This window comes from Peromyscus leucopus, chromosome 6 (genome assembly GCF_004664715.2).
Source record: "Peromyscus leucopus breed LL Stock chromosome 6, UCI_PerLeu_2.1, whole genome shotgun sequence".
Classification (NCBI taxonomy): domain Eukaryota; kingdom Metazoa; phylum Chordata; class Mammalia; order Rodentia; family Cricetidae; genus Peromyscus; species Peromyscus leucopus.
In genome coordinates, this window is record NC_051068.1 from 127,848,577 (window position 1) to 127,872,100 (window position 23,524).

The 23,524-nt window shown below is 37.6% G+C and overlaps 1 protein-coding gene across 3 annotated transcripts in view; it reads left to right on the top strand.

The window, feature by feature from the left end:
* Nucleotides 1-23,524, top strand: part of Negr1 (neuronal growth regulator 1) — a 738,499-nt gene that overhangs the window by 2,701 nt on the left and 712,274 nt on the right. Inside the window, exon 1 of one of the 3 annotated variants that reach the window (XM_037207286.1) lies at nt 7,759-10,486. The exons of the other annotated variants lie outside the window; for them this stretch is intronic. Coding sequence (XP_037063181.1) covers nt 10,449-10,486 — 38 coding nt within the window. The 5' untranslated portion in view covers nt 7,759-10,448. Of the gene's footprint in view, nt 1-7,758; nt 10,487-23,524 lie in introns of those variants that run through there. 3 annotated transcript variants of the gene reach the window in all.

Genomic DNA, 23,524 nt, shown 5'->3' on the forward strand with positions numbered 1-23,524 from the left:
TCAGGGTTCTGTGACTTCTTCAGCCTCTGGTATTGATTTGCTCATAAACTGATACCAGTAGCCTTGGGGACCAGCAGATGGGGCCAACTTGAGGGGCATGTTTTCATTAGAAGTAAATCCATAGGAAGATACGTATTTCAAATTATTCTTGTTGCTATCTATAACTCATTAGAAAAACAGAACTTTATCCTACAAACACACACTCCCTTCTTATCAAAGTGTGTGAACTGAATACCCAAGAAACACCTAATAGGACAATGTGATGATCTATTTTTATCACAGCACACTCCTCAAAGCATCTCATAGAAAGAGAATAGTGAAGTAACAGTTATCAAATATCTTGGAGTGCTAAAGCCTGGCAGTTCAAACATGCCAGTCAGTAATGCTGGTTCTTGTGGTTGTTAATGAAGGTCAGCTGATACCCTTCTGTCTCCAAAGTGCCAGGGAGTCCATTTTTAAAAAGAGAATAACAAAACAATAGATAGATAGATAGATAGATAGATAGATAGATAGATAGATAGATAGATAGATAGATAGATGAAAGCAACCAAACAAAAGAAACTTCCCTTGAGTGGAGCTGTAGCACAAAGGGAATTCATTTTGTCACTTCCTACCATCTGTCACCTTATAAATGTCGATCACCATTTAGGTTACCTACAGGAGATACAATGAGTAATACATAATCTGCCAAGGTCTCAGCCCTTTCCTCTGCCTTTTCAGGCCAGTGAAGGCTATGCAATGCAGACTCTGTGAACCATTAAGTAGAACTGTTTGAACCTTCTTGTACAGTTTTTAATGGTGCATGTGTTCAGCAGAGTAAGTCTTATCTAAACTTTGGATTTAAAAAAACACATGGTTTCCATAGTACATTGCAGTTCTCTATAAATACATTTATATCAGTTGTGCCAATATAGAAATCAATCCTTACGAAATTTACCTGCATCATTCTATTCCTAACAAAATGTGTTAGTTGGTAAATGGGAAGGAACACTTTTTCTTCAGCCTTCAGGTTGAGCTTTGTGGTTTGTGGTAGATCTGAGCCATAGTGTCATTTGGTGATGAAGCAGAGGGCAATCAAGGCAAGCACATCAGTGGCCATGTGTTAGGTCCCAGGGCTGCTGGACCTGGAGAGCAGGGCACGCTTTTGAAGTTTACATGCAAGTCAGTGTATTGTTCAGTGTTTGTGATAACTAAAACACCAACCAATTGCTCTATTCTTATTCTTTAGGAAATGTTGTTGGGTAAACAGGCTGAAGATATCTCATGGACTTAAGTACACAGCATCATGAAATCCTCATTTGTAGCCTCTTCATAATAGTGCAGTTTTAAAACACATTTCATTTTCAACTTTTTCCCCCAGTCTGTTTCTCTTTCAACCATTCTGCATGAATTTTGTACATTTTCAGACACTTTCCTTATATTAATTCAAGATAGCTTATTCTGTGTCTTTCATGCTTTAATCAAAGGAAGGAAGGGAAACGTCTTCCCTAATAAGTGATACATTCTCTTTAGCAAAATAAACACAACTCAGCCATTCTATGCACTGGACTTGACTGTTAGTCACTAGGTAGCACATTATGACTTTTGTGAGAAGGGCAGGTCATGCACGTGTACTGTGTATGTGCTTCCACAGGAGACAGTTCTGCAGAACCACACTTATGCAGAAGGTCCAAAGAAACCCACTATACCACACTTGCCAGTAGAGTTAGAAATGGTGCTTTGAGTATTTATTCCTGCAGGCCAACACATTTGCTGTTTTTATTCAACATTAAGTAGTATCCTTTGAAATGCATGCTGTTGGTTACAATAAATGATTTATGTATGAGACTGTGGAATCACCAATAAATAAAAGTCAATTACCTCATCCTTTGGGAAGGTGATTGGGATGTCTTCTTGTAAACTGAGTCCCTCCTGTACACCAAGGCACCATATTCTCCCAGTAAACTGCCCCACAGTACAGAGGTAATCAATTTATAACATTTAGATATTGTGTAAATTTTTATGTTCTGATTTGGTAGAGTCCTTAAAAACATAATTTCAAAGCTCTTCAGTTGATTTCTTCTTCAGGAATGAAGGTGCCGTATTTGGGTTTAATTGTTCACTTGATTCACCTGGGAATAGGGAATCACCCCCATGAAGGAATCGCCTCCCTCAGATTGTCCCATGGGGATGTTCGTGGGCAATTTTACTTGACTGCTAATTGATAAGAAAGGGGCCAGCCCACACTAGGTAGTGCCACCCCTCAGCATGTGGGCTTGGGGTGTAAAGGAAGGTAGCCAAACAAGCCAGGGGAAATGTCAGTAGTCAGAGTCCTCTGTGGTCTGTGCCTCATTCAGTTCCTGCCTCCAGGTTCCTGCCTGGAGTCCCATGATGAACTGCGATTGGGAAGCCAAATGTCTTCTCCTGAGTTGTTCTTGATCACTGTTGTATCACAGCAACAGTGTGGAACCAGAGCTGCAGGGATAATGGATTGTCTAATGAGCTGGGAAAACGGGTCCCCAGCACAGAACTGAACAGTGGTGGAGTGTCCTCTGTGGTGATGCTAGGCATACTCCATGGCATATTAGTCTAAAAAATATGTAAGTGACAGAACAATAGAGTGCCTTTAAAAATCTCCAGATAACTGTCTTGGACCAACTGAATTAGTTAAGAATTTATTTCCGTTGTATAATTTTTGCATATAAGCCTATTAATGAACTCATTGTAAATACACTGTTTTTTTAAAATAATTCATTTACTCTATGGAGTAAGAATTAATACTATGTTTTTGAAAGTGTATCAGAATGGTGACAGTTTGGTCTGTGTCAGTCATCTGTGGCCCTGTGTTACTAGCTACCTAACCTATGTAGTTATTCAGATTGAAACACTCATATCTAAAGCTTAAAAGCTAAAACAATGCTGAATGACTAAAAAAAAAAAAAAAAACTGCTAGAGGTATCACTGTCCCAGATAGCAAGTTGTACTACAGAGCTATAATAATAAAAAGAGCACAGTATTGGCACAAAAACAGATATATTGGTCAGTGCAGTAGAAATGAAGACACAGACATAAATCCACACATATGTAGACATCTGATTTTTATAAAGAAGCCAGAAATACACACTGGAAGACAGCATCTTCAACAAATGGTGCTGGTCAAACTAGTTGGCTGCACATAGAAGAATGCAAATTGATCCTCTACTTATCACCCTGCATGAATCTCAATTCCAAATGGATCAAGGACTTCAACATAAGGCTGGACACCCTGAATCTGACAGAAGAGAAAATGAGGACTAGCCTTGAATGCATTGGTGCAGGGAATGACTTTCTGAGCAGACTAGCAGGAGCACAGGCACAAAGACCAACAAATAACAACTAGTACCTCATGAAACTGACCATCTTCAGTGTGGCAAAAGATGACATTATTCAAGAAAATTGTCAACCTACAAGCCAGGGAATTTCTTTAGTAACTACACATCTGATAGACAGTTAGTATCTAGACTATACAAAGAACTAAGGAACTGAACATCCAGAAATCAAGTAGCCCAATTAAAGTGAAGTAAAACACTAGACAAGAGTTCTCAAAGGAAGAAACGCAAATGCTGAAAAACACTTAAAGAAATGTTTAACATTCCTAATCATGAGGGAAATGCAAATCAAAACTACTTTGAAATGTCATCTTACACCCAACCAGATCAAATAAAACAAGTGACAGCTCAGGCTGGTGAGGATGTGTAATAAGGGAAGCACTCATTCATTGATGGTAGGAGTGCAAACTTGTACAACCACTATGGATTCAATGAGCAGTTCGTCAGGAAGACGAGAGGAGTGTTTGATATCCAGCTGTACTGCTGTTGGGCATTTGCTCAAAGGAGTCTTTGCCCTCCCTCAACAACATTTGTTCATCCATGTTCAGTGATGCTTTATTCATAATAGCAAGGAATTATAAAGAGCCTATATGTCCATCAACTGATGAATAGATAAGGGAAATGCGATACATTTACAAGATGGAATATTATCCAGCTGGTAAGAAAAATAAAATCATGAAATCACCGGTAAACGGATAAAATTAGAAGACAATCATCCTGAGGGAGGTAACCCAGGCCCAGAAAATTAAATACTGTACATTTGCTCTAATAAACAGATGTTAGCTTTTAAAATTCAGAATCTTTAAAATAATTTGTTTATAGTTATTAGAGTTTGTACGTTTTGATTACATTCACTCCCATCCCACACCTCTTCCCAGATCCACGCCTCTTTCTTATACACACAACCTTGTGTTTTTTTATCCTTTCTTTTAGAATATCAAGAGCAGTTTATGCTGCTAAATATTCCAATCTGTGTTGTCTTCCACTGGGGCATGCTTAGCTCGCCAGGACTACACTTTTAGAGAAAACAAACGGATTCTCATTCTCCCGGATGCTAACAATTCCCAGTGTCTCTAAGGTTGGGGTGGTATTGTGTGCCTGATTCCATCTTCAGGCTGGGATTTGGTGTGACTCGGGTTACAGTGTATTTTGTTGCAGTCACCATGAGTTCATATGTGCAGTTGCCTTGCTGTGTCCAGAAGATGTGGTTGTAGTCACCCATCACTTCTGGTTCTTCCCCTTTCTGTACCTTCTTCTGTAGTGATCTGTGGCCTTTTAGAGGAAGAGGGTGGTATATATGTTCCACATAGGACTGCACATTCTATAGTATCTTATTCTTTGTATCTTGGCCAATTGTGAATCTCTGTGTTAATCACCAAATAGAAACTTCTCTGATGAGGGTTGAGATATGTCCTAACGTATGGGTGCAATCATAAGCCGTTAGGGGTTGTTTGATGGTATGCCCATTTAGCAAAATAATAGTAGCAGATTCTTGCCTAGTGCTTACTCCCTATCTAGCCATAGTTTCTTGGCTCAATTGTGTTGCCAGGTATGGGTTTCATGTTGTGCAGTGGGCCTTAAATGCAATAAGAAATGACTGGTCATGTCCAAGATGTTCATGCCACTGTTGCATCAACAACGAATCTTTTCAAGCCAGTCATCATTGTAGCTTGCTGGCTTCAAAGCTGAGTGATTGATGATTACTTTCCTCTCCTGTAGCGAGCATAGCACTTTCCAGAATTATTTTTTAATTACAAGGAAAAATATATAAGAGCATTCTGAAGAAAAGTGTGTGGAATAGCTTACCATACATTTTAGATAAAATGGCCTATGTAAGATATATATTAAGACATTTTACACAATAATGACAAATTCTTTTTTAGTAAACTATGTATTTGTGCATTGATGGATGTATGTGCTGTCAAGACTTAATACATATTTTCTAAGGTACATTTCAGTAGAAAAACTCTTAAATTATAGGGGTCTAGTTATTAAGATATTTAAGCTGTATTTATAATCTGAAGAAGACCCAGGGATTTGGGTAACCCAGGAGGCCTCCTTATCCTCAACACTACACCACATACATGGTAGGAGATGTCCTTGTCCCCCATCACTAACCACACATACAAGAAGAATTCTCCTTGTACTCACACTACACCATGCAGATGGCAGGAACTCTTCAGAGTGTGTGTGTGTGTCTCTCTCTATATATATATAGACACACACACACACACACGTTTTGACTCAACTCATGGAACTTGCTCTTCCTTTCCTCTAAGGCAACAATTAAATAAATCAATGGACACAACAGAAGCAAAGCAACTTGATTGCTGTAATAGGTGAGTAGTTCTCAGTTCTGAAAAGTAGCTATGCACCCCAAATACCAGCATTTAGTGTTATACTAGCCCTTTCTCAGAGGTAGGCTGGCAGTTCTCTGTAAACCACAAGGCAGTGATAGGAGCTGATAGGGTTTTAGTGTGGTCACAGGCTTTGATTATGATGCCAAGGGGTTATCTATCAGCATCATGCTTTCCAATCCACATCAAGTTCTGCGTCCTGATGGAGAACCTTTGATGTTCTCCAGCATCCAGCTGGCAGGGGAATTGGTCTTAATCACTTTCTCTGAAAGCAGGAGAGAGCAAAGAAGGGACTTGGCAGTGTTGGTAACATTAAGTGTTGCGCTTTTGAATGGACGCCAACACACTGTACTTTCCAAATAGCTAGTAAATTCGCTCAATTTAAGGAAGATTTTTTTTTTAACTCTTCTCAGTCCAGAACTAAATTGTTCTTTATGGAATTTCATTAAGTCTTTGAACACATATTCAGTTTCAAGGACTGAGAAGTTTCTGTTTTTTTTTTTTTTTTTTTTTTTTTTTTTTTTGGTTTTGGTTTTTCGAGACAGGGTTTCTCTTGTGTAGCTTTGTGCCTTTCCTGGAACTCACTTTGGAGACCAGGCTGGCCTCAAACTCACAGAGATCCGCCTGCCTCTGCCTCCCGAGTGCTGGGATTAAAGGCATGTGCCACCAATGCCCGGCTCTTGTTTTTTTTTTTTTTATGCTTTGTATTTTGATGTTTTAAAGAAAAGGTTTAGTTATAGACACTTCCTTGAACCATTTACAGATTGTGGTCTAGTACAACTTTGTGGGAAAGGACCCTGTCTCAGAAATCATTTTCTCTTGGGCTGCTATGTTGAATTTAATAATGGTGAAAAGACTTAAGAGGTATCATTTAGAACTCTATCAGTAACCCATTTCCCAAAGAACAGCCATAGGAACTGGAGGCTAGCTGGTCTACATTAATGTATTTTCTCTTTCTTATTGGCAGAGGCTTTAAAGTGAAAACAGGCATAGGTCAGCCTCAGTCAGCCTCTTCCTGTCTTCCTTCTTGCTCCATTGTGAACTTCAATCCAGGAACTGTTATCAAGTCACATGGTCTTGGTGAAGTTGTGTGAGGTCTTGGATTTGCTTCAAAGCACCAGGGCTAAGGAAAGGACATGGGATACAGGGAGACATAAAGTGAACTTGGCCTTGAATTGCGATGCTACAGCTGCTGTTGCCTGCAAGTGTGTCTGTCATAACATCCCCCTGCTTTGTTTTTAATGCTTGAGTCTTTCTAGACAAGCTTTCTAAATAATTATTTAAAATAAAAGGGCCCAATAAAATGCCATGCTTGTATGTCCTGACAAACAGTACTCTTTCAATGGGATATTAAAAGTCACAGTTCTTTGATCTTATGTACACAATATTTCTCACAGGAAAATATATTTGATTTGCGTAGAATCTTGTTCAAAATTAATGATTTGAAGGATTGATCATTTGTTTAAAGTTGTTAGCTCTGCTGCTAAGCACAGTTTTTGTCCCATTGCTCGTATCTGTACTCTGAATACAGTGTAAAGAAAAGCAAGGAGAGGTGTAGAAAGAATGGAGAAAGAAAGGGGAAAATACAATCTGTATTTTAACTTGCTTAAAATCATACTAATTAAAACTTAAATCATTACGAATGACATAAATGAAGCTTGGCAGTTGTGCTGTTTAGAGCTATGGTGAGAGGGAATGACTTAATTAAATACTATGCATTACCCAAAGTCTGCATCCCCCTTTTGATCCAGGGAGGCATGTGCCATACATTATATTTATGAATTCATGCTTTTCATTTAGGTACATATCTTTCTTTCAAGTTATAGATCTGCTTATGTTTATTTTTAAAACATTTTCTTTTGGTGTGTCATCAGTGGCTGTTCTGGTGGTATATGTTTACAAAAAGGGCATTGTATATAACATTTCAGTTAAATTTTTTTTAGATTTATTTATTTATTTGGGCAGGTATTTTGCCTGCATGTATGTCTGTGTGCCTTCTGTGTGCAGTGACCCCAGAGGCCAAAAGAGGGCACCAAATTCTTTAAGAAATGGATTTACAGACAGTTGTGAGCTGGAAAAGCAGTCAGTGCTCTTAACCTCTGAGCCACATCTCTATATAAATATGTATAGTGGGATGCTTCTCTAACAGATACCAGTATTCAATTTTGCTTATACATATTAGTTACTGCTATATATTAGAAACTTCGACACATCTTTGCAAAAGCATCTACTTCTGCTTTACAGAGTGGAAAAGCATCACAGAGATGCTAAGGAACATTCTAGAGGTACTCTGTGGGAAGTAATTGCCCAAGCTGGGCTTCATCTTTGGCTGGTGGAGCTCCAAAATCTATTCTCAGTTTCTGAAGGAGAAGCAGCCTCTATGTGATGTAGGTGCCAGGTTCCAGTTCTTCAAAGAACTGGATTCTCGTAGCTCTCACAACAACTGGATCATCATGGAAAGCATCTCAGGTTGAAACACTGTGAGATTTTACAACAGATAAAGAGGTGAAACAATATCTTGGATCTATAAAACTTAACTACATTGGCTTCATTTAGCATGTGCATAATAGTTTACAGAGTTCTATGTCCAACTGCTATGTCCATCAAACAAACATGCTTTTTCTAGTACCTACTGAAATAAATGTTCATTGTTTAAACTGATCAAATAAAGCTTGTTTTTTCAGATTTTATTATATTGGGGATATTTGTCACATACTGCATTTCCATGTCTACTTATTGCAGACCACATGGCATCTAGGAGGAGTACGATGTCTTAATACATGCTATCTTGCAGAGCCAAGGCACTGTGGGTCCAAAGTCCTGTCAGAAAATCTCAAATTACTTGAGAACATTCCCAGTCTTTCCAAGTTCAACTCTATATCTTTTCTTTCTGCATTCTTCCACTCTTCCCTTTTATGTTTATTCAATCATTTTCATATGGTGGTGTGTGGGTGTTTAGAGCTAAATAGTTGCAAACCTTCAACAGAATCACACATCAATATCTAATTTCTTCATCTGGCCATCTATTTTTGTACACATTTAATGCTTCTTTCATAGGTCACATGTTCTTTAAGACATTCATTCCCCAATATCCAATATTTATGTTAACCGATCCTGGAATGTGCAATGAGAACAATCTGTTTTTATCTTTGGTGTGATATCTGCTTTTTGGTAACTCATGATGTTTAGAGCTCTTACATCCGAGGTTTCTCTTTGCTAGTGAGATGAGCAGAGGCCATTGGACATGTGGTGACCTTGCTATTGTCATATTTCCATTTTGGGGGCTTAATTTGTTCTGTATCTGGGAGGATGTACCTTTACATGCCCTGTTGTTAACTTTTCCCATATATTCCAAACAAATTTGTCTCCAGTCTGTGAACTGTTCTGTATGTCTGTGAAGACTCTGTTTTCATCCTCATTATTTCTTCTGTTAGCACTAAAATCTGCCAGTGTGATGCACTTCTAAAACCTTGCACTTACCCTGTCTGCATACATCATCTTTCTTCCTGGGTAGGATAATGGTTAGTATAAGGTGGATCTCACAGATTGCACCCCATGATTCCTTGAACTACCAAGCAAATGAATTTGCAATTCTTGGGCAAACAATTGTTCACTGAAATAGCAAGAACAAACCTTTGTCACTGTAGTTCTGTACTCTTCTGAGCAATGAAAATTATTCTCTTCCTACTCCCTGTAGTTGGTTAGTTGAGTTTCTGACATTTATAAAATATCTCTTCATATTTAGGACACACTTTACATGGTTTCTGGCAGATGGTACTTAGACTTTTCTGTATCAATTTAACTTTAAGCAACAGTGCTCATTTAATTTTAACAATAATATTATTTCAAAATGTCAATTCCTGATAATGTTTTCATGTTAATATATCCATTCTTCTTTTCTTCCTTTACTTAAGAATATTGTGGTATTTCATATCACTAATCAAACTTTCAATGAATTCATTGTCTATTTCCAGCTCCCTCTTCATACATAGTTGAGATATAACTCTTAAAAACCGTTGCATATTTCTTTGAAATTTTTTTTAATATCTTCAAAAATGGATTCACATTTCTTTTACCTTACTGTAAAATGGATTAATGATAGCCTCTAACCTATATATTATGAAAATAGAAAACATTTATAAATACCTTAACATCATACCTGGCCCCAAATGAACAATGAATAAATGTAGATCATCATGATTTTAATAAATAAACCCTCATTGGTGTTGATTTAACTGACAGCAATTAAAGCCCAGATTTGGGTCATGTCATTGTTCTATGCTTAGAACAATGATAGAGAAGATTCCCTCCTCCACAACTTTAAGTGCTTTAGCTACATATGATCAATGGCTGTTCAATAACTTTAATGAATAGTTCCAGAGTGAGCAATTCACAAGTTTTAAACTGCACCCTTCTGCACAGTGTCATGCATGACCTTTCACACAGTCCTGCTCCTTTGTTTCAGTGAATCCATGCTGTATAGTATATAATCCACTTTGTAGTCTGAAAACTCAGAGTAACAACTCTTAAATACATTGTTTTTCTTTATCTGCAGAGGTTTCAGGCATGTACCACAAACCTGGAAAGATGTCTCCTGACCTACTGCCAAGGAACCTTGCTCAGTAGTTTCAGGATGCATCTTATAACACATATGGTTGAGAGTCTATGTACCTAGAACAAGTGCATTTTAAATGTGTTGTTACCGATTTCCATTTTCTTTTTTTTTTACACAGACACATTCAGAATGCATGTTTCCACATCTCTGGTTAATTCTGGTATTCTGTAAGTCACACATCATCTTTTATAAAAACCTTTTTAAATTTCTTTCCAATGTAAAATAAAATATTAATGTCAATAAAATTCTTAGGGCACAGCAACAGGGATCAGAATTGTACTTGTCCAGGATGATCCCAAGAAGTATCAATGCACTGTTTACTCAATGGTAAATAGGAGCCTTCTCAGCTTTTGATAAAATCGCATTTTTTATTTTGGTTTGCATGATTGTTTGTTGAGATTATATGTCTATAATATAGATTATATCTATATCAGAGACTTTAACTCTGATACTCTGGTGTCAACCTCCCAAGTGTGGGAATTATAGTAATGTGCCATTATTTCTGGCTTAGTTTAGTAACAAATTGCCTAGAATTTGATCATATTTCTACCTTTTGTTGAGAAAGGGTCATAAAATAAGATATCACCTATAAGAAGGGAAATGTAAGCTCGTATTCAAAAGGATTGATCAAATGCATCCTAGAAGGAAAAATTAACTTGAATAATGTGAAATGCCGTGGTCTTACTATGTGTATTTTCTGTAACCTAAGACAATTACTTTCAAATTCATAACATTAAAAAGACATCTCATTGTGGATTTTACAGATTTTTTTGCATGTTTCTGATTAACATTTTAATACTAAGTGTTTTAGTGGCTTGAGAGACAAAATGTCCTTAGTTTGGTTTCAAAGACAAAGAAAATTCTAGTTTGGGAGCCCTGCAGTATGTACTGCTATTCTGCAAGACAGTCTATAAACAATTCTGTGATTGATTGCTTTGAATTTCCTTGAATGTTTGAACCACTCTTAACCCCTGACTTGTTGTTGAACAGCAAGCGGTGACATGCTGCAGGATGGAAATTAATTCTTAGTTGTCCAATTAAAACTGGCATTTGCATCTCAAGCAATTCCCTTAGAGAAAAATGCGAAGGAGGAAGTTGGATGTGTTCGAAGATTAAGTGGAAATGCACATTATAACCACAAAACTAATTAAAATTAAAGAATGACAAAACTCTCTTCTTAATGAAAGATTCAATTTGTTATCTATTTTAAATTATCTTCATTTGGTATCAGCAAATATGTTGGTAGTCAAACAGGCAAACAGCTCTCTTAAGTCCTGCATGATTAGATGATTGCTGGAGATGCTAGCAGGAATAGAGTCTAAAAAACCTAACATGCAAATACATATTACTTTATGGCACTAATATAAACGTTTCATTTAGAAGGAATGGTGGCATGTGTACACATATGTACATATACACAAGTATGTTTTCAATGATTTAGTGAAGAAGTAAAAATTGAATACCTACTTAAAATGTTTTCATCATAGTACTTTACAATAAATTCTGCATTTCTGGTGTTATGATTTTTTTATTTACCTTTTTGGATAATTTCCCACATGACTACCATAATTGCTTTATTCCTCCCTCCAAATTCTTCCACTCTTTCTCCATTCCCTATCAAATCAGTTACCACTTTTTCTTTAATAAATATTGTTCCATATATACCCTCATGTATATTTCAAGGCCCACCAATAGGTAGAGAGCTATAGGCAGTTAATGGTTGCAGAGAAATGGAGATTCAATCTTGATGATTTATTGGTGTTATTTTAAAATTGTATGTATGTGTGCAAGCGTGTGTGCGAACTTGAAAGTGGGTATAGGCACATGATTTTAGGTGCTTGGAGAGTCCAGAAAAGTGTGTCATATCTTCTCCAGCTAGAGTTGTAGGGCGTTATAGGCAGTAGATGTGCGTGCTGGGAACCAAACTCCTCTCTTCTGGGAGAGCAGCAGGCACTCTTAACGGCTGAGCTCTCTCCAGCCCCAACTGTACATTGGCCATGCTGTCCTCATGAAGAGCAAGCAGGTATGCAGTGCTCTATTGCTGTTCCTCAGCTTTAGAAGAGCTGACCTTTTCTACAAGTTACTGTTTTTTATGTTGAAGAGACGTTTGTAAGAAATAAAATATTGAAACTTAAATGATCATTGATGAGAAAGCATTCTAATTGCCAAAATTTTATAAATCTGAGTAGGACATAAGTTATAATTAAAATAAATTGGTGCAAGCATGTTCTGTGCATTCATAATGATGTCACAGTGAAACTCAGTATATTGTTCAATTAATCCATGCTATTTTAATTCTGTGATGACTATTTAGTTTGCGTATATATTCTACTTGGAATAATTATCATGTATTTTAGGAATACCACACACAAAAGTGACACAATTATTAAAATATTTTTGATCCCTTTCAACTCTTTTTTCTGTTTTCAGCAACCTTCTGTATGAAGCCCTTCACTATTCAGTAGCCAACTGTAGATAAACACATGAAAATGGATGTGGAGAAATCCGGTTTATGTCTCTCATTAATTGTGAATTTGAAATCCTAATTGCTCCTTCATACTACTGAATTTTTCATTTTTAAAGTTATATATTTGTGATGTCTTAGTTAAATATCACATGTTTATAATAAAACAGGGCAAGGGTTTATGAAAGAATAATGCACACTCAAATAGTCAGAGCCCGTCTTGCTTACTGATGTTGGCATTGGTGCACCTTGTTCTCACCATCCTCACTTCCTTCCTCTCACTGTTCCCCCTTCTTCACTTTCACCAGCGTCTTGTTCTGTGTCACACATGTGTGTGGATCAGTGTTCTGCATGTGAGTGAACGATATAATCTTTACACTTCTGTTCTCCCTCATTTCCCTCTCTTCTTCCATTCAGACCTCAGCTTCTTCCCTTATGGCCCCCATCTACTTCCGTGTATATATAGATATAGGTGGGTAGTGAGGTAGGTGTGTGGCAAGATGGATAGATGACAGACAAATGACAGCCATATTGCTGTGTCTGTGAGAGCATCAGTTACCTTTCCTGTGCTGATTGCCAGCTCTGTGCATATTCTTGCAAATGACATTCCTCCTTGCTGCTAGATAGAACTTCAATGTAGATACATGCTGCATTTTCTTGACCATTCTTCTGTTTAAGGATGTTTGAAATATTTTCCATCTAGAAAACACTAACCTATCTGTATGATACCAATGCAAAACAACAGAATGCAAGGTTGATAACAACCAAGGGGGGCAGGAGTGGGTAGTCTGATCCCTGCTACAGCCGGATACTTGGTGCTGCAAAAGAACCTAGTAAGACCCAGCACTGGAGAGGCTGAGGCAGGAGGGTCAGCAGTTGTAGGCCAGCCTGGGCTGTGTAAGTAGCATCAGTGGCTTTCCTTGGGTACTCTCCATGTATCAGCCAGGTAGATCACAGTCACATTATTTCCCCATGGCTCCCTGCCTGCCTCTTCCTACTGTTTAGGTCACTACAGAGACCAGCATGCTTTGCGCCAGGCATGATCTGATGCTTGCCACATTATCTGTGGCCGATGAAATTTTATTGAGAGAAAAAGTTAAATTTCAGAAAAGAAAATGTTTAATTGTAGGACTTCTCCACATTTAATACGACAATGTTGAATATTCATTTTGCCAGATATAGCTGAATAAATACATACTTTTAACAAACACATTTTGTGTTGGATTTTTAACTGAGAAGTATATCTTCAATAGTCATAAGATAGAGAAATATGATTATACATACATTTGAATATTTGCCTATAATTTTTAAATTTAAGAACATAAATGTGAAATGTGTATAACATGCAATATAGGATCCTCAGTATTTGTGCTCTGAAGTTCATAGTGAATTTTAATGAACATGGATATAAATATGTAGAAGGGTATACATTTCTTGATTCTCACCTTTATGACTAACCGGAGACTAGCCCATTCTCTAGTCTTCTTTACTCTCAGATTATAAACACTCTTTTTGACTTTTCACACCCTTGGTGATATAAATTAACTATATATTTTATATAATATATACAAATGCAAATTATATATAATATATACACTTTTTTCCTTGACTTAAAACATTACAATGGTATTTTCATACCATGTTGGTGATCCTTCTAAACTGCATCTCATTATAGGATACAGATAAAATCATCTTATAATCATATCTCAGATATTTCAGGAAGATTTGTGTTGACATGCCCAAACATTTTATTTTTAAACTTCTACTTAAATCTTCATTTTCAAAATATACATGACATGATTTTCTTCTAGGCTGTTTTTAATTCTTTTACTTTTTAGAACAGACAGTAATTACTCAATGTGTTCATAAATGCCATCTTTTCGGAACTTCACTGATTCCCTCCCATTATGGTGGAGTACTCAAGTATGAAGGACTATTGAATTCAGATTAGAATTCATTCAATATAGCATCTTCTGACTCCATCAGTTACTTTGTACCATTCCTGGCTGTAGACTCAGAGCCTTTCATCTGGGACAGTTGGTTCAAAGAGCCCCTCACAGAGGTGATGGGGCAAGCATGTATGCTGTGTCTCTGTGGTAAAATGCTTTTGATTCAGTCTTGTCTGCAGTCAAACCTCTTTTCTACTCCTTCCATAGTATCACATACATTGCACCTGTGAAGGTCAGTGTCTGGCTCATTGTTATGTGTTTGAGCTCAGACCCACTTAATAAGTGAACAGAAAGTATGTATTTAAAAGAAAACATCTGTCAGGCAAGCCAGGCTTAGCAGTAGAAATCAAGTCTAGGATTTGGATGGAGGACACCTGTTTATCACATAAATACCTTTTGTGGGGTGGGATTTTTTTTCAGCATTTAGCTGCTGTGTAGAGAGGCAGAGACTGTCACTTCCTACACATTCTGACCTTAGGCCATTCACTTGGCTTCTCGAAATCAGTTTTCCACAAAGCAGGGATGAGGCCGGGGGATTCTGGAGGATAAAAGGTCTGGGTCCTTACTCTACTGTGCTGTACATGGAAAACAGTCCACTTGTTATTTCAAAACTTTTCATTAAAACTATTTTATAAATAATTTCCTTTAAAATAGAAGCACATGTACCAAGAAAAATTGTATGACTAAAATATTTTGACTAAAATAATTGTATGAATAAAATTTTTGAAGGAATGAAAAATAAAAATAATAAAATAGGTGAATGACTCACGTACAGGAAAAGGGTTCTTTGTGTTTCATTATTGTCAAGGATGCTTACTCGTCTGTTTCGTGGTCACAGACTGATAATGCTCTATGAATGGAGATAAAGGTTTTCCTTAGAAGGAATGGTAAAACCTGGGCATGTGGCTCACTGGGTTGACTGATTAATCTGCATGTGGGAAGTCCTTGCACAAGGTGTATTGATGCAGGCACATAGAGGTGGAGGCAGGAGGATTAAAAGTTCAAAGTCATCCTCAGCAACAAAGCAAGTTTGAAGCCAGATTAGTGTACCTGTGACCCTGTTTCAAGAATAAACAGAGACCAAGGAAAGATTTGTGATGTAAAGAGGAAACATGGATGATCCCTTTCTATGGTAGGTTTAATACAGCAGGAGACTTCAGTCTGTCTGAATGATAAAATAAGTAAAGAGTAAACACTTTTGGTCTCCTCTTGGATGAAACTAGTTTTGAAATGCATTGTTTAAATACAATAGTACAGACTAGAACGATAGTTAAGGTGATGGCTTAATGGTCCCCAAACTATGACTTCAGATGTCACACAAATTTTACAAATAATAAATACGTTTCCTCTGTATTATGAGAGAAGACAGGGACTGTAGATGGTCTGACCCAATGGGGTGTTGTTTTGACTGGAACTCTGGGCTCTGCAGCCATTGCTCTGGGATGCCATCACATCACAGCCATCTGCAGCACCCAGGCATTGCCAGATTTCTGATAAGGTAAACTTGACCAATCATGGGTTAGAGCACACAATGCTTCATGGGACTTTGTAATTTTCTGATAGTCATTGTATCAAGTTGGTAAATACTAACAAATAACACTGTGGGAAGTTGAACATCCAGAGAAATAATATTTAAATGTGTAACAATTGGACTTTTTTGTTCTTTATGACTCTGAGACATCTGGATTTTGCTGCCTTGGATTCAGGGAAGCATGGTGAAGAAACTGCCATAGATTAAGAGCTAGAAGAGGACACAAAACAGGTGAATGACCCTCAGATAATGCACTTCAGGAGAGTTAGCCCTTGAGTCACCTCCCCACTCCATCCCTCCTGTTTACTATTGAGAGAAAACACTATATTGCATGAAACAGGCTGGAATGAGCACATGAGAACACCTGCAAATGCCTGGAAGGGGACAGGTTTAGCATCAACCTTATTTATAGATGTGCATGTTTATCATGTATATGTCCTTTTTCTTCAGCCACCACACAGTCCTAGAAGGTCCCTCTACATGCCATTCCTAGCTATTCTGAATGGGGTTAAACTCTCTCACTCACAACTGAATTTAGTTTCAGTTCTCTGAGAAGGGCAAAACAGGTGTCTCTCCCAACAAAGGGCCATTTATCCACAATACCCTTGCATTCAGGGATGAGGGAGAGAACAAATACAAGGCCTAAGTGAGGCTTACAGTGTCTCAAGGACAAATCCTGCATCCTTCTTCTGAGCTACATCTGGACTTGCCCTAGCTTGTGCAAGTATGTCCAAAATAATAAAACTAAGCCTCAACCAGTTAAAAGTATACTAGTGTAACTGCTGCTTGCTTAGCCAAGTATGTATGAGATGACCTAATTGTCCCTTAAACTCCCTTAGCTGTGCTTAAAAGGAGCCTGGATGCTCCTCTTGGGGTCATTGCCATTTTGTACAGGTGAATGACCCATGCAAATGCTAGTATAATAAACACTCTTTGCTCTTACATACTATTTGAGTATGGGGTCTTCCTTCAGCATTTTCTCAGACTCTACAATTTGTCAGTTCTCACACAGTCCTATAATGGTCTCTGTATGAACCATTCCTAGTTATTTGGAAAATGTACATGAATTGGTTAAGCACAGACTCTCACATGGACCTTGGGTCACTGCCTTACCCTGCACACTGCTCTGTTAATTACTCTGTTACACCAATTTCACATTCATTTTACATCTTATCATTTAAGGTAAATCCAATTTTTATGGCCAAACTGTAATGTTTCTTTAATCTTGTAAACAAAATTTGATGCATGACAGTAAAACAACTAAAATTTTGTGTTTCCACAGAATATATATTCTATATTTTTACATAAATTGCAGATCATTATTTTTCTTCTCCTTCTGTGAACTATAACAATGAAATAGATGTTGGGAAACATTATGTTTGTTGTGTATAATGTGTATATATGTATACTCCATAGTTGGAGTCATTATAATTCATAATTTGATTTAAATTCTGAATATGTATTTTCTACCTCATCATCAATTTAAGCTAGATAAACTAGATAAAGAAGCCAACAAATGCACAATTTTGTTTTCTAGTGGTGAGTAGGGGAGAGGAAAAGGGCCTGCCCAGTGGTTCTACAGTTAGAGTTCTTAGTGAAAGGTAGTGGGAATAGACTTGTTGGGAGCTCAGCTGGATGAACATAATGCCAACATGTGGCATTTCTTCATGATATGCTAGTCTGAAGAGCACTCAGCAGATACTAATCATTATCTGGTGAGCATCCTTCATTCAGAACAAAAAAGTGAAAATCTATTCAGTGTGTGCAACGTGTGTGTCATTGTTAACCTAAACAGCAAACTACCAAGCCTGAATATTTTTGGTATTTGATAGGACAGCTGCAGCAAAGACCACAACATATTGTTCTCTAAACCAAGTGAACCAGTGGTGGAGTTCCAATGTCTGTTATTTTTATTGACTTCATCTTCCTTCTGTACAGTTCATATAATTGTATGATTGCTATTTGAAGTGCAGTAAAAAGACATACATACATATTTCTAGGTTGTTTTTCAAGGTAACTTTGAGTTCTCACTTTAGAGAAAAGATTATACATGTTGGCCACTTTTCCATGGAAGTTTCAACTGTTTAAACTAGAGATGTGCTTTTGATAAGTGATGGCAGGCATGCTTAAATAAGCAAATTGTAAGTGCTGCACAGAGGATGTGCTTGCTCACACTGAACATAACACCTAATGAGTGAGAGGAGAGCTCATTTTCCAAGATGTCTTTCACGCACAGTATGCTTGCTAGCAGCAAATCAAATCTCAGATTTGGATGAAACCAAAGACAGAGGTTGTCTCTGCACTCCATCAACACCCTTTGTTGAGTACATGTTTCTCAGCTTTCTCATTCAGACTGAGTGACATTGATTGTCTCATTTCCTAGCTGCTGTCATTTCAGCAATGTTGTTAGTATCCAGGGCAAGTTAAGATGTCCTGATTTCATTGTTCCATGAACACTTGTTTATTTATTTTTCTATTCAATATCGATCCAGCACCTATTCTTTTTTAGACATTTCAACTCCCCTTTCACATTTCCAGAAGTAAAATAACAGGTGTTTATGAATTTGATCCAAATCATCACTAATGCTCTTGTCCTAGTTAGGTTTCTCTTGCTAGAATAAATACCAAAAGCAACCTGGGGAGAAAAGGGCTTGTTCATCTTACAGTTTACAGTTCAACATCAAGGGAAGCCGGGAGGGGAACCTGGAGGCAGAAACTGAAGCAGAGCCCATGGAGGAAAGCTGCTGGCTAGCTTGCTCAGCTACTTTTCTTACAAAGCTGGGACCGTCCTGCCTAGGGTGTGCACCACCCACAGTGAACATGAGGCTCTTCCTTTAAGTAGCAATCAAGAAAATGTCCACAGAACAGTCTGATGGAGCAATTCTTCAGTTAAGTGTCCCTGTTCCCAGGTGACTGTAGGTTTGTGTTAAGTTGGTAGCCAGAGCTTACTATGATAGTTCTTTGTTAGTTGCTAGTGACTGAAATTTACCCCACAGTCAGTGTAGGGCCCTTCATAAGAGCAGGAGCTGAATTATTGCACCAGGGAGATTTCAACTTGTTTTTTCTCTAGAAGGGGCTCTGTTCACTGACTTGTTTTCCTTGATAAGTAATCTCACAAAGGGCACACTATTGTGATGAACCTCATGTAGTATTGGCAGATGGCATAATGACAGGTTATCTAGAACTCTGTAGACTGAAAAATGAATAAGGATAATGGGGTAAACATCCTAGAAGACATATCATTTGTTTCTACTTCTGTAGAGTGGGATTAACAAGTCTTTGGAAGTGAGATATTGGGGGATTCAGAAATAAAAAAAGATAATTTATTAAAGAGGCAAGGATTTGTTTCTTGTCTTCAGCACATCTATGGAATTTATCAATATTTTATTTGTTAATAAAATGCTTTCTTGTGCTGTGCATAGAGGAGGAACTAAGACATCATTCTGAAAATTCAGCAGCATTCAGAACTTCTGCTGGAGGACTGGGATGGCAGCAGTATCTGTCACTCATTATTTTTGAATTTGATTATATCCTAAATCATTCATTTCCACTAGGTATTGAGGGAAAATTATAAAGATTGTGCTATTAGAAGACAACATGACTGTAGCATCAGCAAATTTTCTATGTGTGGAAGAGTTGCCAAGAGTTGCATTGTAAATCAAATAGGTTTTAAAGGTGGAATACAACTCTTATATGCTGATAACTAGGAGTCATTTCCTAAAAGTTATATGTTATTTTACTAACCATGTGCAGGTCTACTAGAATATAATGCAAATTCAAACTACCAAGTCACACTGATGAGTATGAATCTTCATAATCAAGGCAAAGTGACATTTTCCAGGACTAGGAAATATTTACATTGCTAAGTAATAATAAACTGGTGTTACCTACCTAAGTGGTGTTTATGTTTTCAGTTGGTTTTGGTGTTGCTGTAGAGTTAGATGATGGGAGACTACAAAATAGTTGGAAGATTTAAGGTGGAAGGTGGGTCCTGTGATGAACTTGGTTTAGGTTGGAAGGTGTGCCAACCTAGGACATGTGTAGAATGTCATCTAAGCCTGCTTGGGAAACTGTCTTGGGAAGGTTGTTCACAGCCATTTCCCCTCCCTTCAAAAGTAAAGAGATCCCCCGAGAATCTATAGTATTTTATACATCCACTTGTTACTTGAAAATCACTCAGTGCATTTCTGTCTTCTAGACATGAGTATTCATCTACAACCATTTTAGAATTTTTATGTTTTGCTTTATTTTTATGAGTAAAACACAGTACTTATATATGAAATTATCAAAAATTTAAATTAAAATGAAAAACACTAAGTAATGGGAAATTAAAAATATCTTTTAAATTTTCTTACTGAATTGATCTTGAATCTCAACTTAAGTCTTTAAGTTTCCCTGACAGAGTTCAAGTTTGCTGAAAAAAGCCATGTTAGCGTGAGCATGTCAGCACTGTTGTGCTCTGAAGTCAACATGAAGCTGTTTTCAGGTGAGGATGCAAACAGCTTGATTACTGTTCCCTGAGCTGCATTTCCCTCAGTGAACAGTGGGTGTGAACTCTGACAGTCCCCCTAGGTTTGTCCCTCCTCTTCACAGGAGTGTCTTTCTGTTGCATTTCCTGCTTCTCTCTTCATACTCCCTTCCCTTGTAGCTGAATGAAAAAGATCACCCTTGGCCATGACCCAAGAGATGGCAGAAAGATTAATATGTGTGAGTGTTGATTTATCATGAAGCCCCCATTCAGGCTCATTGTCACACCATAAAAATATCCTCCTTTTGTAGCTTGATCTCAAATTCACTGTCTGACTTTCCTGCCTGAACTTCTGGGCATCTCGCCTAATGAGATGGAACTATTTCCTAAAAGTCCCCTAGTGTCTTAACATAAGCCTCCTAATTCTTCAAGTGTTTCCCAAAGAGAGAAAATGAACGCAGATGAGTAATGGAATGGTATTGCTCAATATTGTAAGCAAAAATCACTGCTGTCAAGTTCAATATAAATTCTGAGGCTAGAGTGCCAATTAAATGAGTTTAATAAATTGAACTATTCCCACATTTTTCATCTTCTCCATTGCCAGTACTCCCATTTTGAGAAACTTCAATAATATGCTTGTTAGTTAGTCTGGTGTAGAAAATTCCTAGATTAAAACAACAAAAAGAAACTGAAAATATATGCACCTCTTAGGTAGGTAACACCAATTATTGCTCCATAGCAACATAAATATTTCCTAATCCTGGAAAATGTCACCTTTCCTTGACTTTGACCATTCATATTCAGCCAGTGATGTGGTGGATGTGAAGCTGTATTATCTTCCACAAGGTCTGCAAATCAGTCATTAGTAAAATTACATATTACTTTCAGCAAAGAACACAAGACCCTGAGTGAGCATCCATCTTAAATGATTAAACCCCCACAGATGTTTAAGTCAAACATCTCCATCTCTAACTCATTTCTCCTACCATGTCTGACCTTCCCCCCCCTCCAACTCACCTTCTTCCTTCTCTCTAACTTACCCACTCCACACATCTTCATCTGTTTTCTTTTTAATTTTTCAATATACAGGAAACTTCTCTTTTTCTAAAGATAAATTAATTCATAAATTATAGAAGGTATAATGTGCAGGTATAATGAACTCAAAAAAGTGTGAATTTGGTTTTGTCTTTTGACATATATTTTTGTAATGTATTTTGTGATCATCTACAATTATACTGGACTAACACTCATAGAAAACATGGTAAAATTCTATAGGATGCATAAAGCATGTTTTGTCTAAAATGAGACCTTGCTTAAAAAACACAAGCATAAATTACTATAGACAGTGCATAGTGTTCAGCTACCTAAAAAAATGTCTGTTTAAGGGATAGTATGGCCTCACAAGGCATAATGTGCTCTCAGGCTTCAGCTTTTATACCCACTCATAGGAGAATTTGTAGTAAATAAGGGTTGATTTTAATGTACCATTACTCCACATACTTTTTTATTTTTGCAGAAGGATCTTCTCATATGCATGAGACCATCGAGTATTTCAGTCAGGGTTCCTCACAATGAAGGCATTTGTGAGTTCATAAATCTTTAGGTCCTTTGAATTTATCTGAGACTTCTGGCCAGCATACTGGATAGCAGTACAAGAAGCAGGTCATCTTGGAAATAATGACATCTCCATATCTGGGCTGTGGCGATTTCCCAGTGGGGAGAGCTCTTCAGACTGTAGATAATGGCCTGTTACAGCTTGCTGCTGGCATGGAAAATCACACTCTTTGGTTTCTATAGCATTTGAATGTGTTTCAATGGCCGTGATTTTATTTAATTATGTCAAGAGAGCACATGTGATCATTATTAAGTTTCTAATAAAAGTGGACAAAGGGAAGGGATTTCATAGGCTAGTGTAGGACTGCTCCTATTAAAGCCCACTAACATCAGAAGGTGTCATGGGTTCTGAGACTATTAGGAAGTGGTTCATGCTATGTGCACTGTATATTAGGTAAACGTGAATGGAAGGGAAGTCCTCACCAAATCTTACAAGTGCTCTTATGTTCAATGATTTGTTATGTGAAGGGAATGTTGTGTATTTCCCTGTCCCCAGTTTAAAATGCAGCTACATTGAGTTATTTCTATAATAATTTATCATGATATTTGAATGTGCATGCACTTGGGAAGTCTAAGAAATATTTTTCTAAGGATCTAGGAAAAAAGTAATTAGGTAGGTATGTAGAGGAGACACATTAATCAGAATTCTTCAGGAAAACTGATTCAATAAGATACACATATGTGCATGCACACATACACATATGCACACACACATGCAACACACATATGCATACACATGTGCACACATGCACACACACATGCACACACATACATACACATGTGCACACATGCACACACACATGCACACACATACATACACATGTGCACACATGCGCATGTGCACACACATGCACACACATACATACACATGTGCACACATGCACATATGCACACACATGCACACACAAGCATACACATGTGCACACATGCACATATGCACCCATACATGCACACACATGCATACACGTGGACACATGCACATATGCACACACACATGCACCCACAAGTACACACATGCACATATGCACACACACATGCACACACATGCACACACATGTGCACATGTGCACATATGCACTTACACAGGCACACTCGAGGAGGATGACAAAAGTGGAGAGCTTTGTGGAGGGAATGTGTCCATTGTGGCTGACCACTCAACAGTGTGCAGTGTGGCAGGCA